The 22,091-nt window shown below is 38.5% G+C and overlaps 1 protein-coding gene and 1 long non-coding RNA gene across 2 annotated transcripts; one reads left to right on the forward strand and one right to left on the reverse strand.

The window, feature by feature from the left end:
• The first annotated feature begins 934 nt into the window (after nucleotides 1–934).
• On the forward strand, nucleotides 935–2,145 carry LOC121508411. Its single transcript, XR_005991801.1, has 3 exons — nucleotides 935–986; nucleotides 1,535–1,698; nucleotides 1,837–2,145. It is a non-coding gene; the product is annotated as an uncharacterized LOC121508411 (long non-coding RNA).
• A 6,367-nt stretch (nucleotides 2,146–8,512) lies between these two features.
• Nucleotides 8,513–19,411, reverse strand: LOC121507803 (carcinoembryonic antigen-related cell adhesion molecule 6-like). Its single transcript, XM_041784143.1, has 7 exons — nucleotides 19,095–19,411; nucleotides 15,238–15,591; nucleotides 14,787–15,014; nucleotides 14,424–14,687; nucleotides 12,632–12,722; nucleotides 12,470–12,512; nucleotides 8,513–8,966 (listed from the first exon to the last, which is right to left on the reverse strand). The coding sequence occupies exons 1-7, from the start codon at nucleotides 19,294–19,296 to the stop codon at nucleotides 8,880–8,882; spliced, it is 1,269 nt and encodes a 422-aa protein (XP_041640077.1). The 5' UTR covers nucleotides 19,297–19,411; the 3' UTR covers nucleotides 8,513–8,879.
• Nucleotides 19,412–22,091: the final 2,680 nt, after the last annotated feature.

Genomic DNA, 22,091 nt, shown 5'->3' on the forward strand with positions numbered 1-22,091 from the left:
TAAATATCCAGAGACACAGACACATTTAAAGTCAATATGGATATGTTCACTGAAGCACCACCCTGATTAAGTTTCCTCTCTGAATGAAGTAAACCCTCAGAAAACAACCACATCCTCCCCATACATAACAGTACCACACATGGATAAAACAAGCAGCTGGGAGTCTCAGACTGATTTAACTCCTGGTTATGGCTTAGTAACAGCAATGTCAAAGTAATATTTACCAGCCTTATTTATCCTGTTGTTTTCTGGCTCTGCCTCTTACTCTTACAAGCTCATAGCAAATAACACGTTACTCAGATGTGACATCATTCCCATCTCCAGCATCAGACTTCCAAGATAAACAACACAGCAGGAGACACTGAGTGATGACTTAGCACATTTTACTGGGATTTTAGAGTAAATCTGTAAATATTTGTGATTTTTTTCATGACACCACTTTCGAACTAGTACACCCAAGAAGTTTTCAAAGAGGTATCAAGGACTATTGGAGCAATGGTGTGGTGTGCAAATTCAGAATGACCGACATTCAGACAGACAGACCGGGGCACTAAAGTAGTCAGATTCATCTCTTTGGGCCCCCTCTAAAATGGCGCCTGTGTAGATGCATATGAAAGCTCAAAAGTTGCTACTAAATGTATGTGAGTCTCTACTAAATTTATGTTTTGGAATATGGATGGTTTACTTTGAGTGATTAATAGGTTTTAAAGTCTGATCCATCATAAGTCTCTGTTTCTTTCTGATCATTCATTTTCAGCTGGAGTGAAATTACCCATTGTTGCTGGATTAGTCACTGTTGTCCTGGTTATTGTGTCCGTTTCTGTCTTGTTGTTGATCAGGTAAGAAAACTTGTCTCATTGTTTCATCAACATTTGTGAGGCCTAAAAAATTTCTAATTTTATCTTAAAAAAAATCTTCTAACCAGAAAGAAGAGGGCTTCTAATGAACCTCTTCAGGCTGCAGAGAGACAAGATGACAGGCAACAGGTGAGAATAGTGAATTACTCACTTTTAAAAAGTCCTCCTTGATTTTGTTCCAGATAAATTTGATTGATTAGATTTTGTTTTAGATAGAATTTATCTGGGCTGTTTTTCAGCTGTTTGACTTTTAGTCTGTTCCAAATTAGAAACTTCTTTAAGTTAAAGTAAACCTAAATGTATTAAACCACATTTAATCAAAGCAGGCTAGTATTGTCCCAAATTGTGCTCTGCCATGTTTTTCTTATAGGCAGTGAGTTTTGCCATCCTAGTTATGTAACATCACAAACAGTATGCTCCTGTACCATTCATCTGGCATATTCAGTCTGACTGATGTCTTTCAGTGACCTACACTGTTTAATTCATTGTTTTAACTTATTGCTAACTTCTAAGTATTTTGTTGACTTATTTATTTTTCTTGTTTTAAACTTCTCCTGTAAGGTGAACTTGAGTGCTTTGATAGGCACCTATAGAGAAAATGCATGATTATTATTATTATTATTATTATTATTATTATTGAAAAACAAAGTTCAGAATTAATTTGTCATCCTGATCAGGGAGAACCAGAGGAGCAGGATGAGCTTCAGTATGCCAGTGTACAGTTCTCTCCAAACCAGGCAGATCTATACTCCAACATCAGACCAGCTCAGCCAATCAGACACACAGACAGACAGGAGGTCTCTGAATATGCTGCTGTCAGGTTTACTGGTAATGCCCCAAGGTGAGCAGCTCAAAAAACAAGAATGTTCTTCTCACTTTTTAGAATTAACAATTGATCTTCCCACGTCAAAATGTTGTTTTACTATAATTACAAAAGTAGCATCTCTAGTATCTAAATACTGTTTTTTTTTCTCCTCAGAACCAGGAGACCAGAAGAGGATACTGCTGCACTGTATAGCACAGTCAACAAACACTGATAACAGCAGGCTCTTTATTCATTTTTCTAAATATCTCATGTTGATTTGTGTTTACACATGCATCACATGTTATTTTAATTGTTGGTTATTCCAATAATATACCACTGTGACTATGAAAATCATAGTTACAAGACAACATCTTTATTTTACACACAGAATTTTCTTTTTAAATCTCAGCGTTTGTCCTCTCTGCATAACCTGTGCTGTATTTATCCAAATGTTAATGTCTATCCAGGATTAGCTAGAGTGATTATTTACTGTATTTATGTGTCACTGTAACTTTAGAAGAAGTGGGACTGAAAAAAAACTACATTATTCAAGTATTCATTAAGTCAATACACTGGGTAATCTTTGTTTCTCAGCTGAAAAAGGGTGAAATTATCTGAATAAGACAGTAAACAAAGATAGGTGATACAGTCAGCACCAATGAATGGTTTGGAAATGCTTTTTCTAGCTTTAGAATTATTTAGTGGCTAAACTTATTTGACTTTATTCAACATTTGTTCGATAAAACCTTCAAATATTCCTCTACTTTTTTCAGGTTAATTTTAAAGTTGTATGCTGCACTGTTAGGAGTTAATCCACATCTGTCTCAAAGTTGGTCTCCACCTTGATGTAAAAACTTGTAAATATAACTTTTTCATATGTTTTTTTTACTATTTTATGAATGTATTTTTAATTTCTTTGAATATGCTGATCTATAGTTTTAATGTATATTTTATCAACTCTTCTTCATGCTGTTAAACTTCCTCTGCAGGTAAAACAAAAGCAATCAAAGAGGTTTTAGAACAAAAGACATTTTTCTTCATATGGGTGCTGTTTGTGGTTCCTTAGTAGAAAGTACACATGAGTCACTGCTAGAGCAGAAATAATTTGAGGTACAACAAAAGTTTGATAACTTCTTTTATATTTTGTCAGTGTTGACTGCTAAGATATTTCATGGATTCAACCACCCTTTCATTTCATTAGAAAGAAAATGATGTCTAAAAATCAGGTGTCAGGTGTTAGACAAGCCTTAGCGATCCAAAATCATTGATTATTGAACTGAGATGACAAAATTTAAAGCTGCATGGAAAAACAGGCAGAGAAAAGTAGAAAAATACATTTTTTGATATTTCTCTCTTATTAGTGCAAAACCACTGAACCTTTCAGACCTTGTTTCTACTGTGATGAACAACAAATGTAAGTCACATTGAACATGGCTGCATGGACTTAAGTAACTCAGTTTTGATCAGGTTTCTCAAGGATCCTGTTTAATGTTTAAAAGGAACATCATATCCCAATTTTAGAACCCAGGATCAGCCCTTAACCCAGTCTTAAGACAGTCAACTACCTGTGCAGGTGCAGACTCAGCCAGAGGAAACATGGTGGTGGCAATGAAAGAAACTGAGAAACTGAGTTTTCTCTTTTGGTCATGAATGACTTTAAAATGATTGGAAGTTTATATGAGAGGAAACATTAACATGCTGATGTCTGCAGTGATTCTCTGTTGTATTAGCCTGTCTTTTGCAATTCTCAAATCTGTAAATATTTCTCAAAGTATCAATAAAATTGCCTTGCATTCACTGTTTTCATTCACTGTTTCTGTCAAAGACTTTAGCTTTGATTCTAAATGTTTAAACTGCAAAGGATTGTGCAGTTGACTATTTTATAGTCAGTTTCACACCTCTGGTTAAAAGTTGTTAGTTAAATTTGACTCATCATGTATGTTAAATAATGTAAAGAGGAAGGAAGTCTGGTCTGTTTTGAGCAACTTTTCTTTAGTCTGCTGCCTTCAGACAAAAAAGATAAAGACCACTTCCTTTACTTTTCCATTGATTCACTTCTTGTGTTTGTAACTGAACTTCTGATAACCAGGAGAAGAGATTAGTAACCCTGACTTTAACTTTAGCTAGAGGATTTTTTAGATCAATATCTTTGAGTTTTCATGTTTAATCTTTGTCAGAGGAAACTGAACTGAGCTAAAAATCCTTCATTCTCTCACCGCTGTGAACCCCTTAAAACTGTGAAGTCGTGCAGTGATGCATTGTTGGAGTGGGCCTGACTAGGGATTAATGTAGTCAGATCAAACTGCTCAGATTTGCCTCATCATCATCCATGCATGTGCAAAGTTTCCAATACCAGGAAGTGAAAGTGTTTTCACTTTCTAGTTCAGAAAACAGGCTAGGGGGTTTTCTGTAGTACACATATTAGAAGGGCCAGATATGAAGCTTATCTTATTGAGTACTATTGACGTATATATATATATATATATATATATATATATATATATATATGTCATTTGAAAACCAATGCTTGAGTGCCATTGATGTATATATACGTAAAACTGTCTTTCGGCGGCTGGCACAAGGGGGCATGCTCACGCTCCCTGTGAGTAATTTTGGGGCTTCTGGGATACGTAGTCGGATGTCTATGGTCGGAACACGAAAGAGACGGTAGATCAAAACCACAGAGATCAGAGGGGGAGACCCTGGGGTCAAAGAGCAGAGTGATCAGAGGTAATCTAAGCTAAAAGTTCTAAAATAGACACTGGAAGAAACTTTAAACTTTTGCCTGAGAAATCAACCTCACTGAAACCGACACTGAACTTAGCGACGGCGAATCCAGAGGTCAGCGCGGCCGTTCATCTGCCTATGCCTGCCAAGAGGCTGAAGAATGCTGCGAGGTCTCCCCCGTACGTCGGAGGAAAAAGGCAGCCGCTCGCCAGCTGGATGCATACAGCGATGACACTTCAGAGACGGGCTTTTCCAACCCAGACTCTGAGGAATGGCTGCCGAGTGAGCGGAGTGGATCTTGTTCTCCCTCCCAGAGCGATGGAGGTAAGTTAACGTTAGGAACCCACTGATTATTCAGCCAAATTTATCAAATGAAACCATCACTCATGCTCCTGTGATTTCAGAAGCAGACTTGAGAGAAGAGCAAGCCCCATGCAGGTCTACAACACCATCTATTGGCAGAAAAAGAGGTTAGAACAAAAAAATTCTATAATATAGATTATGTATCATATATATATATAAATATATTTTATATTACTGCTATAATTTACAGGTAATGCCAGGGGACACGCAAGCAGGGGAGGACGTGGACGTATAGGGGGGTCCGGTGGAGGCCGTCCAGTCCCAGAGTGTGAATGACAGTGACTGGAAGCATTGTTATTTATTTTACAATAAAATAACATTTGTAATACAATTTTCAGATGTCTTTTATGTCATTGAAGGCAAAATTATAACATTCAAATCACTGTTCTGCTTGACAGACTCTCTTTCACAAAAATGCATTTTTCTCAGCTTTCTAGAAAACAAGGGGTCTTTTTGGTGAAACTAGCCTCTATTCAACTTCAGATAAATCAAGAACAAGGTGCAAACAAACGTTTTTTTTCCCATGATGAAAAAGAGAGTTTCTTCTTTTATTTGAGCTATTTGGTGTTTTCAGAGTCATAGTACAAAATATTCTGTGGGTCTTGAAAGATGACTCAAAATGGCCAAAAACGCTGGCACAAGCCACTTTCCATTTCATAAAAGGGCTGGCACTCAATGAGTTTATGAAATTTATCTATGACCACCAAAATGTAATCAGATCATTTTCCAGTGAAGGTGAACATATGCGCAGAGTTTGAAGAACATCCCTCAATGCATTCCAGAAGTATTCACCTGCAAGCAAGAGTCAGACAACTACTTGGAAAGATTTGAGTTTTGCTGTGTAGTACAGTAGACATTTCTGATTTAATTGCAATGCTTTCTTGCTGCCACTAGGTGGTGGTAAAAAGTCAGATTTTGATATGTAAAGAAGGAGACAGAGCAGAGGTGGTTCTCTAACTACACAGTGTTTCCCTCACGGTACTGTAACCGTTCATCTGAGTATTTTCCTCTTCCACATCGCCCTCAAAATGGATTATAAACACAAATTAGGTTTGATGTGACATTTTTGAGGTGATGTCAGCCAGCCTTAAAAAAATGATAAAAATATAGAAACAAATGTGTTTCTTTTTCTCTTCCTCTGTTTCTCCTCTATATGAACAGGATATGAAAATGTAATAACAAAACATAACTGTCTCTTGCCCTTTACTAGTCCTTTGTGTAACCCTTTGTTTTTGGTTTGGTTTGGTTTGGTGTTTTTTTTTGTTTTGTTTTGTTTTTGTTTTTTTTTACATAAAAAAATGTTTTCCCCTGGGCATGAAACTTACATAAAAAAATCCTTTGCTTAACTATGCATGAGTATAAAACTGTCCACAAAGAAGTTTGTCATCTGCCATCTCTCCTGCACTTAGAGAATCAAAAGTTGATCTCAAAAAGGACTAATTATATTTTAACCTCCTCTGTCTTTGCTCTGACAGCAATAAAGCAACTAAAATATGTTGTTGATATGTAATGGCAAAAGACAACAGAGGCACAACTGACAAAAATGGCTCACAACAAGTTTCCTCTTGGGTTCTGATTTGTAGAAATCAAAGTAAATTACCTGTTAAAGAGAGAAGGAAGGAGACAAATCCTCTCTTTGTTGCAGTTAAATTCCTCACTGCTGTTTTCATCTTCGTGTGGTAGCAGTAACATAAAATGTTTAAAAAGATAGTGAAAACCACAAGATATAGCTCCATCACATCAAATACTTCCAGTCAATCTACATGTTGTCTTCAGTGTCATGGTCCTCTATGGTCAGGAGCAGGAGTCAGAAACAGGCTGTTAAAATAGACCTCACTTCCTTCCTCTTCACAGTTTTAATCTACACCTCAGTGTGGTTACAGCCATGACTTGAAGAACACTTCAACAACACTGTAAAGATGTTTTTTTATTCATTACTGACATGATGAAGCTTTAAATATTACATTATTCATGTCTGCAGAAAAATGCATTAATTTTTTTTTTACTAAGACAAACAAAGCTATAGTGGTTATAATATTTTCCACAACACAAGCATGGCAACAGTTGTGGTTGCCCACTTCCTGTCCCCCACTCAGTATGAATGCAGCTGAAATCTGCCTGCTTCACCGTCTTTACCCTGCTATCCTCAGTGTAAATTCCTCACTATGAACATGTAATGTCTCTGATATTTCCTCTCAGTTGGCAAAAACATGTCATTGTGATAGCAAATGAGCTCTGTTGAAAGTGAAGGGGTCCTGTCTATGAAATAAGTAACTAGTGATAGATGTTTGATGTTATTTACATGTCAAGGGACTGAAAATGTAAAAATAAAATCCCAAACTGTTTTATATCTTTATCTGTCATTAAGCTACAGGTGCCCAGTAGGACAAAAGCAGTAATAGACTCAGATTAAGGAGCAGGGATCAAGTAAACATGATTTAACATGATATAACCCATTAAAGCCTGAAAACACAAATTATTGCTGGAAAATTCTAATTTTTTGGAACTGAAATGTTTATTTCATTTTCTACTGAAATATTAAAAAAATCAGAATTTCCATAAAATTTAAAATATAACATTTTTGTATCTCATTTGATACATTAGGGGTCTTTGCTAACTAATAATCCACTTGAGGGCATTTTTATTATTTATCAGATTGTATCCAGAATGTTTTTTTTTTTTTGTCATTTATAATCATATTGATTAGATAGAGGTATCATAGAAGTATGTATCAAATATGATACAACAGGTTTTAAGGGGTTAAGGTCAAACATTCTACAGTCATTTAATGTTTAGTGTTTGTATTTATCTATGTTTGAATTTTCCTGTAGGATCACATTTGTGATTTACCATGAACTCGATTGTTTAACTGTTTATATATGAAATTAAACTCAGTTTGTTTGCCCTGCTACACCCTGCTGAATGAGCTGGTTTCTGTTGTTGTAACTCCTGATAGTTCAGCCACAGAAGGATTATTGCTGATAGATGGAGTCAAAATCTGTACAACTTTACAATAATATTTTATCACTCCCTCAGGTACATGTTATCATGGAGAGGACGAGCTGTGCTAGCAGACTTGCCTATCCTACCAGGGATTAAACAGTCCCACCTAAACCATCCAGCAGGAACCAGGATGGAAACTAAATCTGCAGTTGATCAGAGAGGAGGATCTCCCTGCCATCATCACTCCTCTCCAGTGTCTGAGACTCCTCAGAGCACGGTGAACTAAAGGTATGTTTTAGATGGTTTTTATTATACTCTAAAACAGAGAAGCTAATTCAGTAAAATTAAAAGCTATCTACTGTCACTCACTTTATCATTTTATTTAAATTCTTCAGACTAAGTTTGAATTACTAGATGTTGAAGTTTTTGATGTTTTTTTCTGTTATTCATTTATTCCAAGCAGTAAAGCTGAGAGCAGGGACTTTTAAATTTTGATTGCTATGTTTTGTCGTCATTCTCATCGGCACTTTTATTTTGGGGTCACAGGCTGAAAAGGTTGAGAACCGCTGCTGTAAGGGATAACTTAAGAAATGACAAAATTAAAAATGTGTTTTTATTAGGAAAAAAAAAATTAAACTCAAATAACACAAACATTTTGTAAACAACAGAATGAAAAAACAAGTACAGATGCAGATTGATTAGCATTAATGTTGATGAAGTACATGACAATAAATCTGTTGGTGTGACAGTCGATATCAAAAAAGGTTGAGAATCACATAAAACATGAATAAACATTTATAAACAGCGACAGAGATGCAGAGTTAATTATAGATTTTATCTTTGTCCCCTTTTTTGACAAGGAAATGAAAACCAGTTTATTGCTGATGTTTTGTCTGCATTACACTTTCTGTGTTGGTAATCATAACATTATTTTATATCTGTTTTCAACCTGATTTTTGTCTCTCAGTAACAGTTTAACATGAATTCATATCAGCCTACAGCAGCTGAAGGTAAATGTCCCCACTTCTCCACAGGAAGTCTTCTCCTGATTCAACAGCATTTAAAGAACATGACAGGAAAGTGAATGGAATACTGGTATAGTATGGTTGTAACATGTGACATAGATGACTGTAAATCTACAGTGGGTCTGTTTATTCAGTGCAGGAGGCTCTAACCTGAGGACTTCATACAGCATCTTCCTGCTCCTCTCTGTCTTCTCTCTGTGCTGCAGTGACGGCTGAGATGTTCTCGTACGCAGGATCAGAGTTTAACTGAGAGCAGACGAGAATATCTGATCAGAAATATATATTTAAGAATAAATATGTTAATTAAATTAAGCATATATCAAAACAGACAAAATCTAAATGGATAGAGTCTACATAAGAAATAATTTATCACAAACCAAATATGATCTATCCTCTCAGTGACTACTGTTAAAGTTTTAAGGTATAAAAACCACAGCACACCTGCAGGGGTTTCTGTGCAGCTTATGGCTGTGCTGACAGAGATGGACAGAACTTTTACACTTTAGGTCAGTCCATCTCAGATGAGCTCAGGCCCAGAGAAGTGGGCGGGGCTTCTGGATGTTGTTGATATGTGTCTTTGTCTTTCTATGGTAGAGTCTTAACTTACATTTCCAGTGAGGAACTATGTTAACTGTCAGTGGTTTTCTGAGGTGCTCCTGAGCCCATGTTGTAATATCATCACAGAATGATGATGGTTTATAAAGCAGCGCTGTCTGAGGGAGAAAGACTTTCCCCGTCTGTGCTGAGATTTCTCCAGATTCTCTGAATCTTTTGATGATATTATGGACGGTAGTAGTGAGATCTATAAATACCCTGCAGTTGCATGTTGAGCAATGTTATTTTTAAACTGTTAGTCTCTGCTTTTTGCAGATGATGTGGTTCTGCTGGCTCCTTCAGCTGGGGTCCTCCAGCAGACATTGGGCCAGTTTGCAGCTGAGTGTGAAGCGGTCTGGATTGAGAGTCAGCACCTCCTGGTTCTCTGCTAGAAAATGGTGGATGGCTCCCTCCAAGATGGGAGTGAGTCTCTGACTCAAGTAACTTGGGGTCTTGTTCATGAGTGAGGGTAAAAGGGAGCGTGAGATTGAAGGGAAGATTGGTGTAGTGTTGGCAGTACTGCAGGTTTTGTACCAGACTGTTGTGGTGAGAAAGGAGCTGAGTTGGAAGGCAGAGCTTTCAAGTTACCAGTCAGTCTTCCTCCCAACCCACACCTACTATGATCATGAACTCTGGGTAAGGCCTGAAAGAATGAGATCACAGATACAAGCAGCCAAAATGAGTTTCCTCTAGAGAGTGTCAGGCTGAAGCCTGAAGCCCGTTTCAGACTGGGAGTGTGACGCACGCGTCTCGACCGCGACATGCGTTGATTTTCGGTTTGATTGCGTGTTGCCCTCAGACTGCCTGCATGAGCGCCATGCCTCGCACGGAGAGTTCAGAGATTCAAAATCTCGCCTATTTTTTCCACGCACCGCGTGTGGCTATGGACCATATTATACAGGAAAATGATCAATGGAGAGCCATTTTTTACATCGTTGTGGCAAATATGCACATAGAATATGTTTACAATGTGTTTCTTGATAACCCTGGGGAAGGCCACAAGCTTAAATCCACCTGTTTTATTGTAACCATTATTGCTACACAGAGTACATTTGTGAAGTTAATTAATATTATTTGACTTCATAAATCTCCTGGTGGTTATTAAAGCAGTTTTTGCACTGCATGGAATTTAGTTTATTACTGCAGGAGTGATTCTGTTCTATTCTATTCTTATTATTTATGGTTTACAGGATTAAGTTTACAATTATTAGCGACTATTATCTTATTTTCATTTACTGTACTCTAAATATTATTTATTTTCACACACATAATATGTAAGTTACTAAATAAGTCCCCTTTCTATTGTTGTAAAGAGTAGATCCTACCAGTCGTAGTTTCAGGGGGACATAAAAAACTGTGGGACAGAGTGAGTTGTTACTCAGGTAGCTGTGAGCACGTACTGACGAGTGAACGCTGTACTGTTATGCCGTTTTGGTATTTATTGGAGCCAAATAAAGACCACTGTGGAATAAACCTGTAGCCCATTTATCACCTACACCCAGAAGAGACTGGAAAAGGGAACCATTCAAGAAAGGAGGGTTACATTATAAAGTTGTTCTCTAAAGATCAACTATTAGTGAAGCTTTGTGTCTCCACACTTGTAGAATATGTCACAGGAAAGATAGAAACCATATGAATGCTTTTCTGGTTTGTGCTTTTCAAATTAAAAGCCGGGTTTTGTATTTCTGTAGAGAAACTCCTTTTACTTTTACAGAATGCTTGTATTTTGAATAGTTCCCAACATACTTCCTCTAAACACTGAATCAATAAACTTGTTGGGGGGTTTATTCAGGTAAAACTCATGAAGGACAGGGCTTTGAGAGCAGGAAAATGCGGCTGACACGCAGCAAACTCGTGCCCTGTGTGAAAGCCGCACTGGCAGCAGCCAGAGCTGACACGCGTGACACACACAAGCAGCAAAACACGATCCCAGTCTGAAACGGGCATTAGAGATAGGGTGAGGAGTTCAGACATGCGGAGGGAACTAGGAGTAGAGCCTTCAAATCCTTTCAATCGAAAGGAGCCAGTTGAGGTGGTTCAGGCTTCTGATCAGGATGCCTCCTGGACGCCTCCCTGTGGAGGCTTTTTGGGTACATCCAGGTGAAGAGACCTTGGGGAAGACCCAGAATGCTCTGCAGGGATTATATATCCCATCTGGTCCAGGAACACCTCAGGATCCCCCCAGAAGGAGTTGGAAAGTGTGGCTGGGGAGAGAGATGTCTGGGTTGACTTGCTCAACCTGCTACCACCACAACCCAGCCCTGGATAAGGAGAAGGAGAGGAATACATGGACGGACAGACAGATGGACGGAGGGACTATTCAGCCATGCAGTGGACAAATGGTGAGGAGGGGAACCTCACACCAATGATTGTAAATGACTGAACCTTTCAGGAGTTCTCCTTTTATACCCAATCATGGTACTACCACCTGTTACCAGTTAACCTACTCACTGCTGGAATGTTCCAGGTGTTTTGTTAGCATTCCTGTCTTTTCTTCACAACTTTTCAGAAACATGTTGCCAGCATCAAATTCAAAATACGTATGTCCATATCAAAAACACAACAACCAACATTTATAAGTTTGAAGATGAAACACCCAGGTTAAAAGAATTTCCTTGTCACTTTGTTTTTTTTTTTCCATGTCAGACAGCATCCCAACTTTTTGAGGAAGGGCAGGAAAAGAGCCTAATAACGTTTTAGATTCAGTAGTCTGCCTCATCTGTGGATTGATTTAAAGCCTTGGACCTGTGGTCCAGGACCCACTTAGGGGTCTCCAGAGATTTCCAGGCTCTGTCTGCTCTGAGGCTGTTAAAATAAGATTTACACATAATAACTAAAATCATAATAAAACACTAATGAATAGTTCATACTAAGGTCTGTGGGTAAGAACATTGTGTTTGGGGCTGTTTTGTTTGGTTTAAGAAATAAAATCATTAAAATGGATGTTTTTATTTTTTACTACAATGTATCCTGTTATTTGGTGTTTATCCTCGGAGGCTCAAAGCAACCACTGATCTAAAGAATCGCTCATTTCTACTCAGATAGTTGTTCTTAGTTGTAAATTAATTTCACATCTTTTTCCAGAGTATTTAGATGCCAAAGCACCAGTACAGTGATTTATGGAAAGTTCCATCAGTAAGACCTCTCTCTCTCACCTCCATTGCTTCTGCAGGTTCAGCCTCCATAATGTCCTTCTTCCTGAAGTAAGTTTTTAAAAAGAGGAGAGGGGGAATCAAAACTTTGATATAATCAACAAAGAATAGAGCAAGTCTGAGGAGGAAAAGTACAGAGAGGAGAGTGAACACTTCTTGTTTTACCTCCTCCACAGAATCAAGGGGAGAAGAAGAAGAATCATCACCAAGAGTCCCAGAGTTATCCTGGAGATGTTTGCTATGGATGCTGAGCTCCCTAGAATTAAAATCAGATAAATGAGACACTGTTAATAAAAGTAATGTTCCTGAGTCAGTGATTACAATGTAGGGGCAAAATGTAAGTCATGTTTTGTTTTATTTTATTTAACCTTTATTTAACCAGATAAAACCCATTGAGATCGAGATCTCTTTTACAAGGGTGACCTGGCCAAGAGGTCAGCAGCACACGCCATAATAAATAATACATATTCAAGAGACAAATGATAAACAATCTGTTAGAACACACAATTAAAAGAATAAGAGGTAGATCAAATTTGAAAGTGCAGCAGTAGAAATTACAATGACAATTTAAAAACACGAGCACTGTTCCAATGTCTCGCGTTGTCTATCAATTAAGATAGAGTGAAAGTGTTTCAGTGAAATAAGTTCTGACATTTTCAAGTCGGACTGGAGAGTATTCTATGTCGATGGGGCAGCAAAACTGAACGCTTTTTTCCCCTGTTTAGTCCTGACACAGGGAACAAACAGATGAATGACATCACTAGAGGGCAAGGAGTAGCGGCTTTTAGTTCTTTGCGAAAGAGAACATAAATAAGATGGAACTAAGCCAAGAAGAGCCTTGTAAATCAGAGTCAGCCAGTGTGTGTACCTGCGAGCACTAAGCAAGGGACAGCCAGATTTGGCATAAAGTTCACAGTGATGAGTGAGTAGACTAGAGCCAGTGACAAACCTCAGCGCACAGTGATAAACAGTGTTCAAAGACTGTAGGCATTTAGCTGAAGCAGTCATAACAACATCGCCATAATCAAGCAAAGGTTAAAAAAAAAAGTTGCAGATACAAGATCATTACGAGCCCTGAGGGAGAAGCAGGATTTATTTCTATAAAAGAAACCAATTTTGACCCTGAGTTTGGTGGCCAAACTTGCAATATGTGCCTTGAACGAGAGCTCATGATCAATAAGAAAACCCAAGTATTTGTAGTTCGAGACTAGTTCAATGGGTACACCTCCTGGGGTTAAGATTGAAGGGATGTTCCATGGTAAATCAATAGAACTAGAAAATACCATGAGTTTGGCTTTGTCAGGATTTAAAACCAATTTAAGTTTTTGTAGTCAAGACTGAACAACATTAAAAGCAGACTGTAAAAAGTCAAAAGCCTGCAAAATCGAGGATGACCAACAATAAATAATGGTATCATCAGCATAAAAGTGATAAGAGGCATTTGACAATTTGTCACACATGTTGTTAACATAAATAGAAAATAAAATAGGTCTTTGGAGACCTCCAGAAAAGACGAAGTAGAACCAGCCACCTGATCACACTTTGTTCTCTTAGATAATTGGTAAACCACGATGCTGCCTTTTTTGATAAGTCAATCTGTTGAAGCATATTTATCAATAAATTGTGATCAACTGTGTCAAATGCCTTGGACAGATAGATGATAAGTGCAACACAGTATTTTTACAGTCCTAGGCATGAATAAAATCATTTGGAACCTTAAAGGTAGCTTTAATTGTGCTGTGTTGCTTTCTGAAACCAGATTGAAAAGGTGATAAAATGTTATTGATGTTAAGAAAGTCCTTGAGTTGATCACTGACAAATCGTTTAAACACTTTGGCTTTGACTTTAATACCTGGGAAATACTTTTCCTTTCTGTGATAACCTTTAGTTAGTAATTCAGTTGAGACAGAGTCTCTCCTGTGTCTGTGCAGGTGAAAATGAATAATAGAGAGCTTACCTGTCACAACAACAGTCAGAGTGAAGGTGGAGTGATGACGTCCTATTTTGTTCTTGGCCTCACAGTTATAATTCCCACTATGATTAGAGTTAAATTCAGTGATGGTGAAGATCTGTCCTGAAGCTAGAGGTGAGTCTTCATTCTCCTTGTACCAGGTGTAATTAGCTGCTGGGTTAGCATCACTGCTACAGGTCAGAGTCACTGAACTGCCCTCCACTATCTCAGCAGAGGGACTCATTGATACAGAGGGAAGCCCTGGAGCATCTGGAGGAGAATAAACATCTGTTAAATATGCTGAGTAGAAAATATCAGAGAACATTGTGTTTGAGATCTTGATGAGCCACAGGAGTGATGTCTACTCACACACAGAGGGTGAGGCGTAATTTTCAAGTCCTTTTGAAGCACAAGACATAAAATCTCCTGGATAAAGCCGAAATCTATGAGAAGAGTTTTCAGCACTCGGGATTTTCTGTCCGTTCTTCAACCAGGTATAAGAAATACCACCAGCAGGACTACAGCTGCTGTGACACCTCAGCTCTGCCTCAATATAATCCTGGTGGACTTTTACACTGATCACCTTCACCTGGAGAGCTGGACATGTGAGAAAAACCCAGAAATGTCAGAAAGTAACAGCAATAAAAAACTGTTATTTTAACCTTACAGTTAACAGGATCATAAATCAAGACATCAACAACAAAAATGAAACAATATCATTAAAGAATTTATCATCAGAGTTATGTTTTGTCCTGAAGTTATGAACATGGAAGATTGAATTTTTCTTAACTGTGCTGCTGTGAGTCTGATCTGTGTTTACCTGTGACAGTCAGAGTTGTACCAGCGAAGCTGTTCCCCCATTTGACATATTCTGTTTTAAATTTGAAGTGATACTGAGCAGAGTCGCTCTCTCTCAGCTCAGAGATTCTCAGAGAGGACTGTCTACTCCGGATTTCAGAGATCTGGACACGACCTGCATACTGGGGGTCTTTGCTGAGGTCTTCAGGCTCTGTGCATCTCTTCCACTGATGACTACGATCAGGACTGAACCAAAACTTTGATTCAGGACCTCCATAGCTGTAGTAGGTGCATGAAATGTCCACTGATGAGCCTTTAGGTGCACAGATGTTTCTGACATCGTATGTCACTCTGGTGCAGGATTGACCATGGACACCTAGAGTTAAAAACAATTGAACAAGTTAAGGTACAAATAAAAAAATGCTCGTTTCTTGTGTTTTTGAAGAACAGAGGAAGATTTTAAGTGCAAAACTCCTCGACTATTCCCACATAACAGCATATACAGCATATATGAGAAACAGTGTTGAATTTATAATTGCATGTTTATTTTTCATCCTCAGGAACATTTTTATTTTGTCTTTCCCACCAAAAAGCTCAGACAAAAATAGTCATCATTTAACAGTTAAATATATGAAACATTTGCCTTCTTTGATGAAATTTTGTGTTTAAGAGGCCTTTTATAAATAATAACTGGGTTTAAGGCTTTAACCTCTAGGAAAGCAAACATTTAAAGCTCCTCATTGCAGAACAGCCCAGGCTTATGTGATTCTGGGAGTTTGAACAAACAAGAGTTTCAATGAGAGTTTGTTTTGATTTTTAAATGAGGCCTTTCATTTTTACATGAAGACACATGTCTCAACTATCATCGGACACCAGCAATATTTTTGTGGTTGTTTCTGATCTGTAAGGAGTCAGAGTGTAAAGTATAGTGTAGAACAGGTACCATAGAATGGAGATATCAAACTTACACACTGAAGGTGAGGGGAAATCCTCATATCCTTTTAAAGCACAGGCAAAGCTGTGTTTGAGGTTAAAGATTACTGAGAAAGAAGATGCTTCCTCCTTCAATTTTTCTCCACTTTCATACCAGATGTAAGAAAGAGGAGCAGTGGGTCTGCAGCTGCCATGGCACGTCAGCACTGCAGAGTAATCAGACCCGTCCCATTTTACACCGCTCACCTGCACCTGTAGAGCTGGGTATGTAAAGAAGAGCCAATAATGTCCCTGATTAAGAAATAAATTACTCATTAACATAAGTGTCATTATGTTAATCTCCTCTATCAAAAACCTGACCAACTTACAGAACACAGAAGTTCTGGTATCTCCTCAACATCAACACTTCCAAATTCATGAACTTCTCAATCAAAGAATATCCAAAAAGGCAAAAGTTCAACATGATGCATTAAACTGCATAGAGGTGTCAAAAGTATTCACATTCATTACTCAGGTAGAAGTATAGATACTAGGGTTTAAAAATACTTTTGTAGAAGTTGAAGTATCAACTCAAACTTTTTACTCAAGTAAAAGTATAAAAGTACTGGTTTCCAAACTACTTAAAGTATAAAAGTAATGTAAGGGAGAAAAAAAGCCCATTAAGGACAAAAGTTTACACTGCGCTACAGGGGCCTATAGTGCACTACCTCACCTCCCCAAAAAACATTTTCTAAAGGCAATAATGACTATAATGTTATATTAAATTGTTAATGTTGAAAAATTTGGGATGCACCTGTTTGCACCCATTTATGCCCATTAAAAAATGAATGCATTTTAGTACAATGCAAATACATTCAAGAACCATATACGTGTACTACCAACCTCCTCTCTGGTAACCTGACACGCCAGATTGATTTGTTTCACACATCCATCTGGGAAAGCTTCAATAGGAAATGTCTGAGAAAAGGCAGAGACTTTGAATAAAACTCGGAGTGTGATTGGCTGACTGTTCTGTCCGTCACATCTCTACGGGCCAATCAGAGCAACAAAACATGTGACGTAGCTGCTATCGAGCTGCGCATGCGCAATTACGCGAAACATGGCGACTATAGACATATAAGTACTCGACTTTTGTCGTTTTTGAAAAGAAAACAACTCTCTACTGTTCATTGTTCTTCTTTTAACAAAGAAATGTCATCAGGTTCTGATAAAACTGGTGCTTTAGCAGCATCCATGCTAACGTCTTCCTCCATAACTGCACCAGCTTTTGCTGCTGCTTGTTTACGTCACGACTCTGCTGCGCCTGAAAATACTGCCCCTCGTCGCTGATTGGGCCTGTCACTTTCTAACCGGGCCCAAACGGTTCAGATGGGAGCTTTGCAAGATGGATTCACCAGTGAAAAACAAGGAAACGGGCATATCCATCTGCTTTGCAAGGTTACCCTCGCTGGTGCTTGGTTTGGACATTTCGCTCCAGTTCTCCTGAGTCTCTGCCACGGACCTCTTCGTACTAGGCTACATACATCTGCTATTTCCTTGCTGGTGTGTGACGTGATTTGTGTCGTGCACAGGTGCGATAGTTCGCGTACAAACCAATAGGGTGTTGGAATGGTATTATGTTTATACTTCTCATCCAACCACAATCAAATTCACACTATCCAGATGACACGAGTTATCCGGATAGGTTTTTGGGGGTTTGGTTTTTGTTATGTTTTTTTTTGTTTGTTTGTTTTTTTAGACACCCAAAAAAAAAAAGTATAGATACCCAAAATTTCTACTTAAGTAAAGTAATGTAGTATTTGTACTTGGTTACTTGACACCTCTGAAACTGCAGTATACAAACTAAACAATGACTTACAAGTGCCACCCACATGAAATATCTACAACCATTAGAGACTTGGTATTTTAGAAATTATATTTAACATGAAAAACTAACAAAAACAGCTGAAATGTAGAGGAAACAAGTTAAACATGAAAGACGAAGCAGCTTCATTAACATCAAACATCCTGCAAGTACCTCCAAGTCTCCATTCAACCATGCCTGTAGCTAGAACCTTATTTTTCTTAAACAGTGCTGATTGGCCAGTTTTTCTCTGACTTGGAACAAGTGAATAAGCTTGATACTTTGCAAGGATGATCCACCTGTTAACAAAAATGGAATCTGGCCAAACCATCGTTTTTTTATGACTATGAATGCCACTGACACACTGCAATCTATCCCCACGTTAATGCAAGTGTCCAATCATCTATCCATGCATCCATCCATTTTCTTCCACTTTTTCTGGGCTGGTTGTGGTGGCACAGATTAACCAAGTCAACTCAGATATCCCTTTACAGCTACTCCTGTAGGATGGGATATATAATCCCTCCAGTTTGCTCTGGGTCTGCCTCCAGGTCATTCCCCAGTTTGACGTGCCTGGAGGACCTCCAAAGCGAGGTGACCAGGAGGCAGATGCCCACAAACCACCGCCATTGGCTTCTTTGAACATGAAGGAGCAGCGGCTGTACTTCCTGTTCCCTTCCCATCTATCTCTATCTACCTCTCATTGAGGCTGAGGCTGCTTTTATCCACAGTGTTATCCTTTTGGTCATGACCATAGGTGTGGCTCGGGATGTAGATTGACTGGTAAATCCAAAGATTTCCTTTCTGCCTCAGCTCATGCTTCACGAAACACTCCAGTATAATCCCTCCAATACTGCTGATGCTGCACCAATCCTCCTGTCAGTCTCATGCTCCCATTTACCCTCACTCTCTTTTTACAGAAACAAATATCCAATGACCAAAAGATACATGGACTTACCCCCATTTAACCTTTTTTATTTTTACACTGCTACAGCCTGACATTAGATAAACGTATTCAATCATTGCAGTTTTATTAACAAAGAGAAAGCATCCAAAGAGCAGACATTTAGTGGAACAAAAAAAAAATTGATGAGAATTGTTACCTGTGACTGACAGAGTGACTCCAGGTGAGCCAGTAACTCCTCCCTCTGGTTGGTTTGTCATGAACATGAATCTGTACTCAGCTGAGTCGCTCTGTCTGACGTTGGTGATCCTCAGGCTGCAGCTGTTATCATAAAAGTGATACTCCACACGACCTCTGTAATCTGGGTCGTTTCTCAGATCCAAAGGGTCGTTTCCACTCATTTTCACAAACCAGAAAGATCTCCAAACTACGGTGTCATGCTCATTCCCTCTGGATGGATATGTGTAAGAACATGGTATGTCCACTGTTGATCCTTCCACAGCACAGATCTGAGAGGAAGAGGAAGTCACTCTCCAGTCACTCTGAGCCTGTACCACTGCAACACAGAGAAAAGTAGACATTTTTAATCACAACTACAATTTTACTTGCAGAGGCGAATGTAAAGCTCAAGGAGAAAGGAACTCAGGTCCACTACGGCTTTTGGCCATCCTGAGCCAAACCAAGTCATGCTGATTTGCTTTTCCATCACCAGTTTGGCTGAGCCACACTCAAAGCAAGCCAGCCCAACCTCCAAGCAGTCAGTCTACAGTTTGATTTTTACTTTAAAACAATGTAAAGCCAATCAATCAGACAGAGTATTAGTAGGATTGAGGAGGGCTCAGAAGGCCAAGTCTTCAGCTCTAGATGCGCCTTCAAATGGGTAGCTTGGTTGCAGTGGAAAAGCAAATCCCCTGCCATGCTGGGCTGCCGTGCCGACTCAAACCAAGTTGAGCTGAGTCGCGTCATGTAATGGAAAAACCCCAAGGAATGCCCACGCTGTCTTAAAGCCACAGGGTGCATAAACATGGATAGCCTATGCATGGCTGAAAGTGAAGTAATAATGTGTCCCCACCTATCTGCGTTTATCAACTGATCATTTTGTGAAAAGAGATTACAGAAAAAGAAAAATCTACATTTTCTCTTGAACTTCCTCCACTGCTCCCCGAGGCCTCTGACAGGTTGAGCACAGGCAAACTGTGGTAGGAAACACCATGTTAGAAGGAGAGACATCCATGCACCAATTCTCACTCTCCTCACACATGCATTTAGGTTGGTGTGCAGTAAAGAGAAGAGGTGGTTCTCTAACTACACAGTGTTTCCCTCACAGCACTGTAACTGTACATCTGAGTATTTTCCTCTTCCACATCGCCCTCAAAATGGATTAAAAACACAAATTAGGTTTGATGTGACATTTTCCAGGTGATGTCAGCCAGCCCTAAAAAATGATAGAAATATAGAAACAAGTGTGTTTCTTTTTCTCTTCCTCTATTTCTCCTCTATATGAACAGGATATGAAAATAATATAATAACAAAACTTAACTGTCTCTTCCCCTTTACTCCTTTTTATAACTCTTTTTGACAAAACTGTTTCCCCCTGAGGATAAGACTTTTAGATCAATAATTCCTGTGCTTAACTATGCATGAGTATAAAACTGTCCACAAAGGTTGTCATCGACCACTTCTCCTGCACTTAGAGAATCAAAACTTCATCGCAAAAAGGAATAATTATATTTTAACCCCCTCTGTCTTTGCTCTGACAGCAATAAAGCAACTAAAATTTGTCGTTCATATGTAATGGCAAAAGACAACAAAGGCACAACTGACAAAAATGGCTCACAACAAGTTTCCTCTTGGGTTCTGATTTGTAGAAATCAAAGTAAATTACCTGTTAAACAGAGAAGGAAGGAGACAAATCCTCTCTTTGTTGTAGTTAAATTCCTCGCTGCTGTTTCCATCTTCGTGTGGTAGCAGTAACATAGAATGTTTAAAAAGATAGTTAAAACCACAAGATATACCTCAGTCACATCAAATATTTCCAGTCAATCTACATGTTGTTTTCAGTGTCATGGTCCTCTATGTGTAGGAGCAGGAGTCAGAAACAGGCCGTTAAAATAGACCTCACTTCCTTCCTCTTCTCAGTTTTAATAAGTGTTGATGCCTGAACGTGATACTGAACGTCTTTTTTACTTAGAAAAACCAAGCTATAGAGGTGTTAATATTTTCCACAATACAAGATATTTATATTTTTCAACATTGTGAGAGCAAGACTTTTTAAAAGCTTTTTTTTGGACTCAGATAAACGAAGCTAAGGAGGTGATAATATTTCCCACAACACAAGCATGACAACAGTTGTGGTTGCCCACTTCCTGTCCCCCACTCAGTATGAATGCAGCTGAAATCTGCATGCTTCACTGTCTTTACCCTGCTATCCTCAGTCACAGAGACTAAACTTTCAACACCCAAGCTGTCCTACATGATAATAACATAGCCATTGACCGTTTTGAATTTTAGAACCAAAAACTCTAAGAGAGGAAACTGTAAACAAATCCTAAAAAACAATGAGATGATTGAAATGAATTGGGAGCAATAGTAAACTGACTCATAAAATGCGGTGAAATTTTAAAACAGGGGCTAAAAATGAATACAATGAAAGTGCAAATGGACACATCAGCTTCTTTTTAAAATGACAAAATCTCTTTTTCGGCCACCTGGTGGCAGCAGCAAATCATTTCAATTAAATCAGAAATTTACACTGTGCTACACTGCAAAATTCAAAAAGTCCCGCAGTCTAAATGATGTTACGTTCAAGTATCTATTAGCTTAATAGTTCCTCCTCTAGAAACTGTAATTACTTTTGGTTGCTAAAAGTAAAATTTTCAAAAACTTACTGCATTACAATGTGCTTAAAAGCAGAAAAGTTAGTTACTAAAACAGTAGACTGTCACTTTAAAACTGAGAATATTTTGTAGTTTGTTTGAAATGTACTTCCCTCAACACGAGATGAGACAAACTATCTTGATGTGCAAGTTTGGATACCTGCTTAGAAGGACATCAAGTTTCTTTATTCGTGATTGGCTGAGGGGCGGGACAAACGTCAGAGAGGGGAGATCAGTCAAGATGCACGTAGCAGTGCTCTCTCTCTCTCGCTCTCGGAAAAGATGTCTGTTTACCGTTAGCATGGCAGCTAGCCCTTAGC

Source organism: Cheilinus undulatus, linkage group 4 (genome assembly GCF_018320785.1).
Source record: "Cheilinus undulatus linkage group 4, ASM1832078v1, whole genome shotgun sequence".
NCBI classification, from domain to species: domain Eukaryota; kingdom Metazoa; phylum Chordata; class Actinopteri; order Labriformes; family Labridae; genus Cheilinus; species Cheilinus undulatus.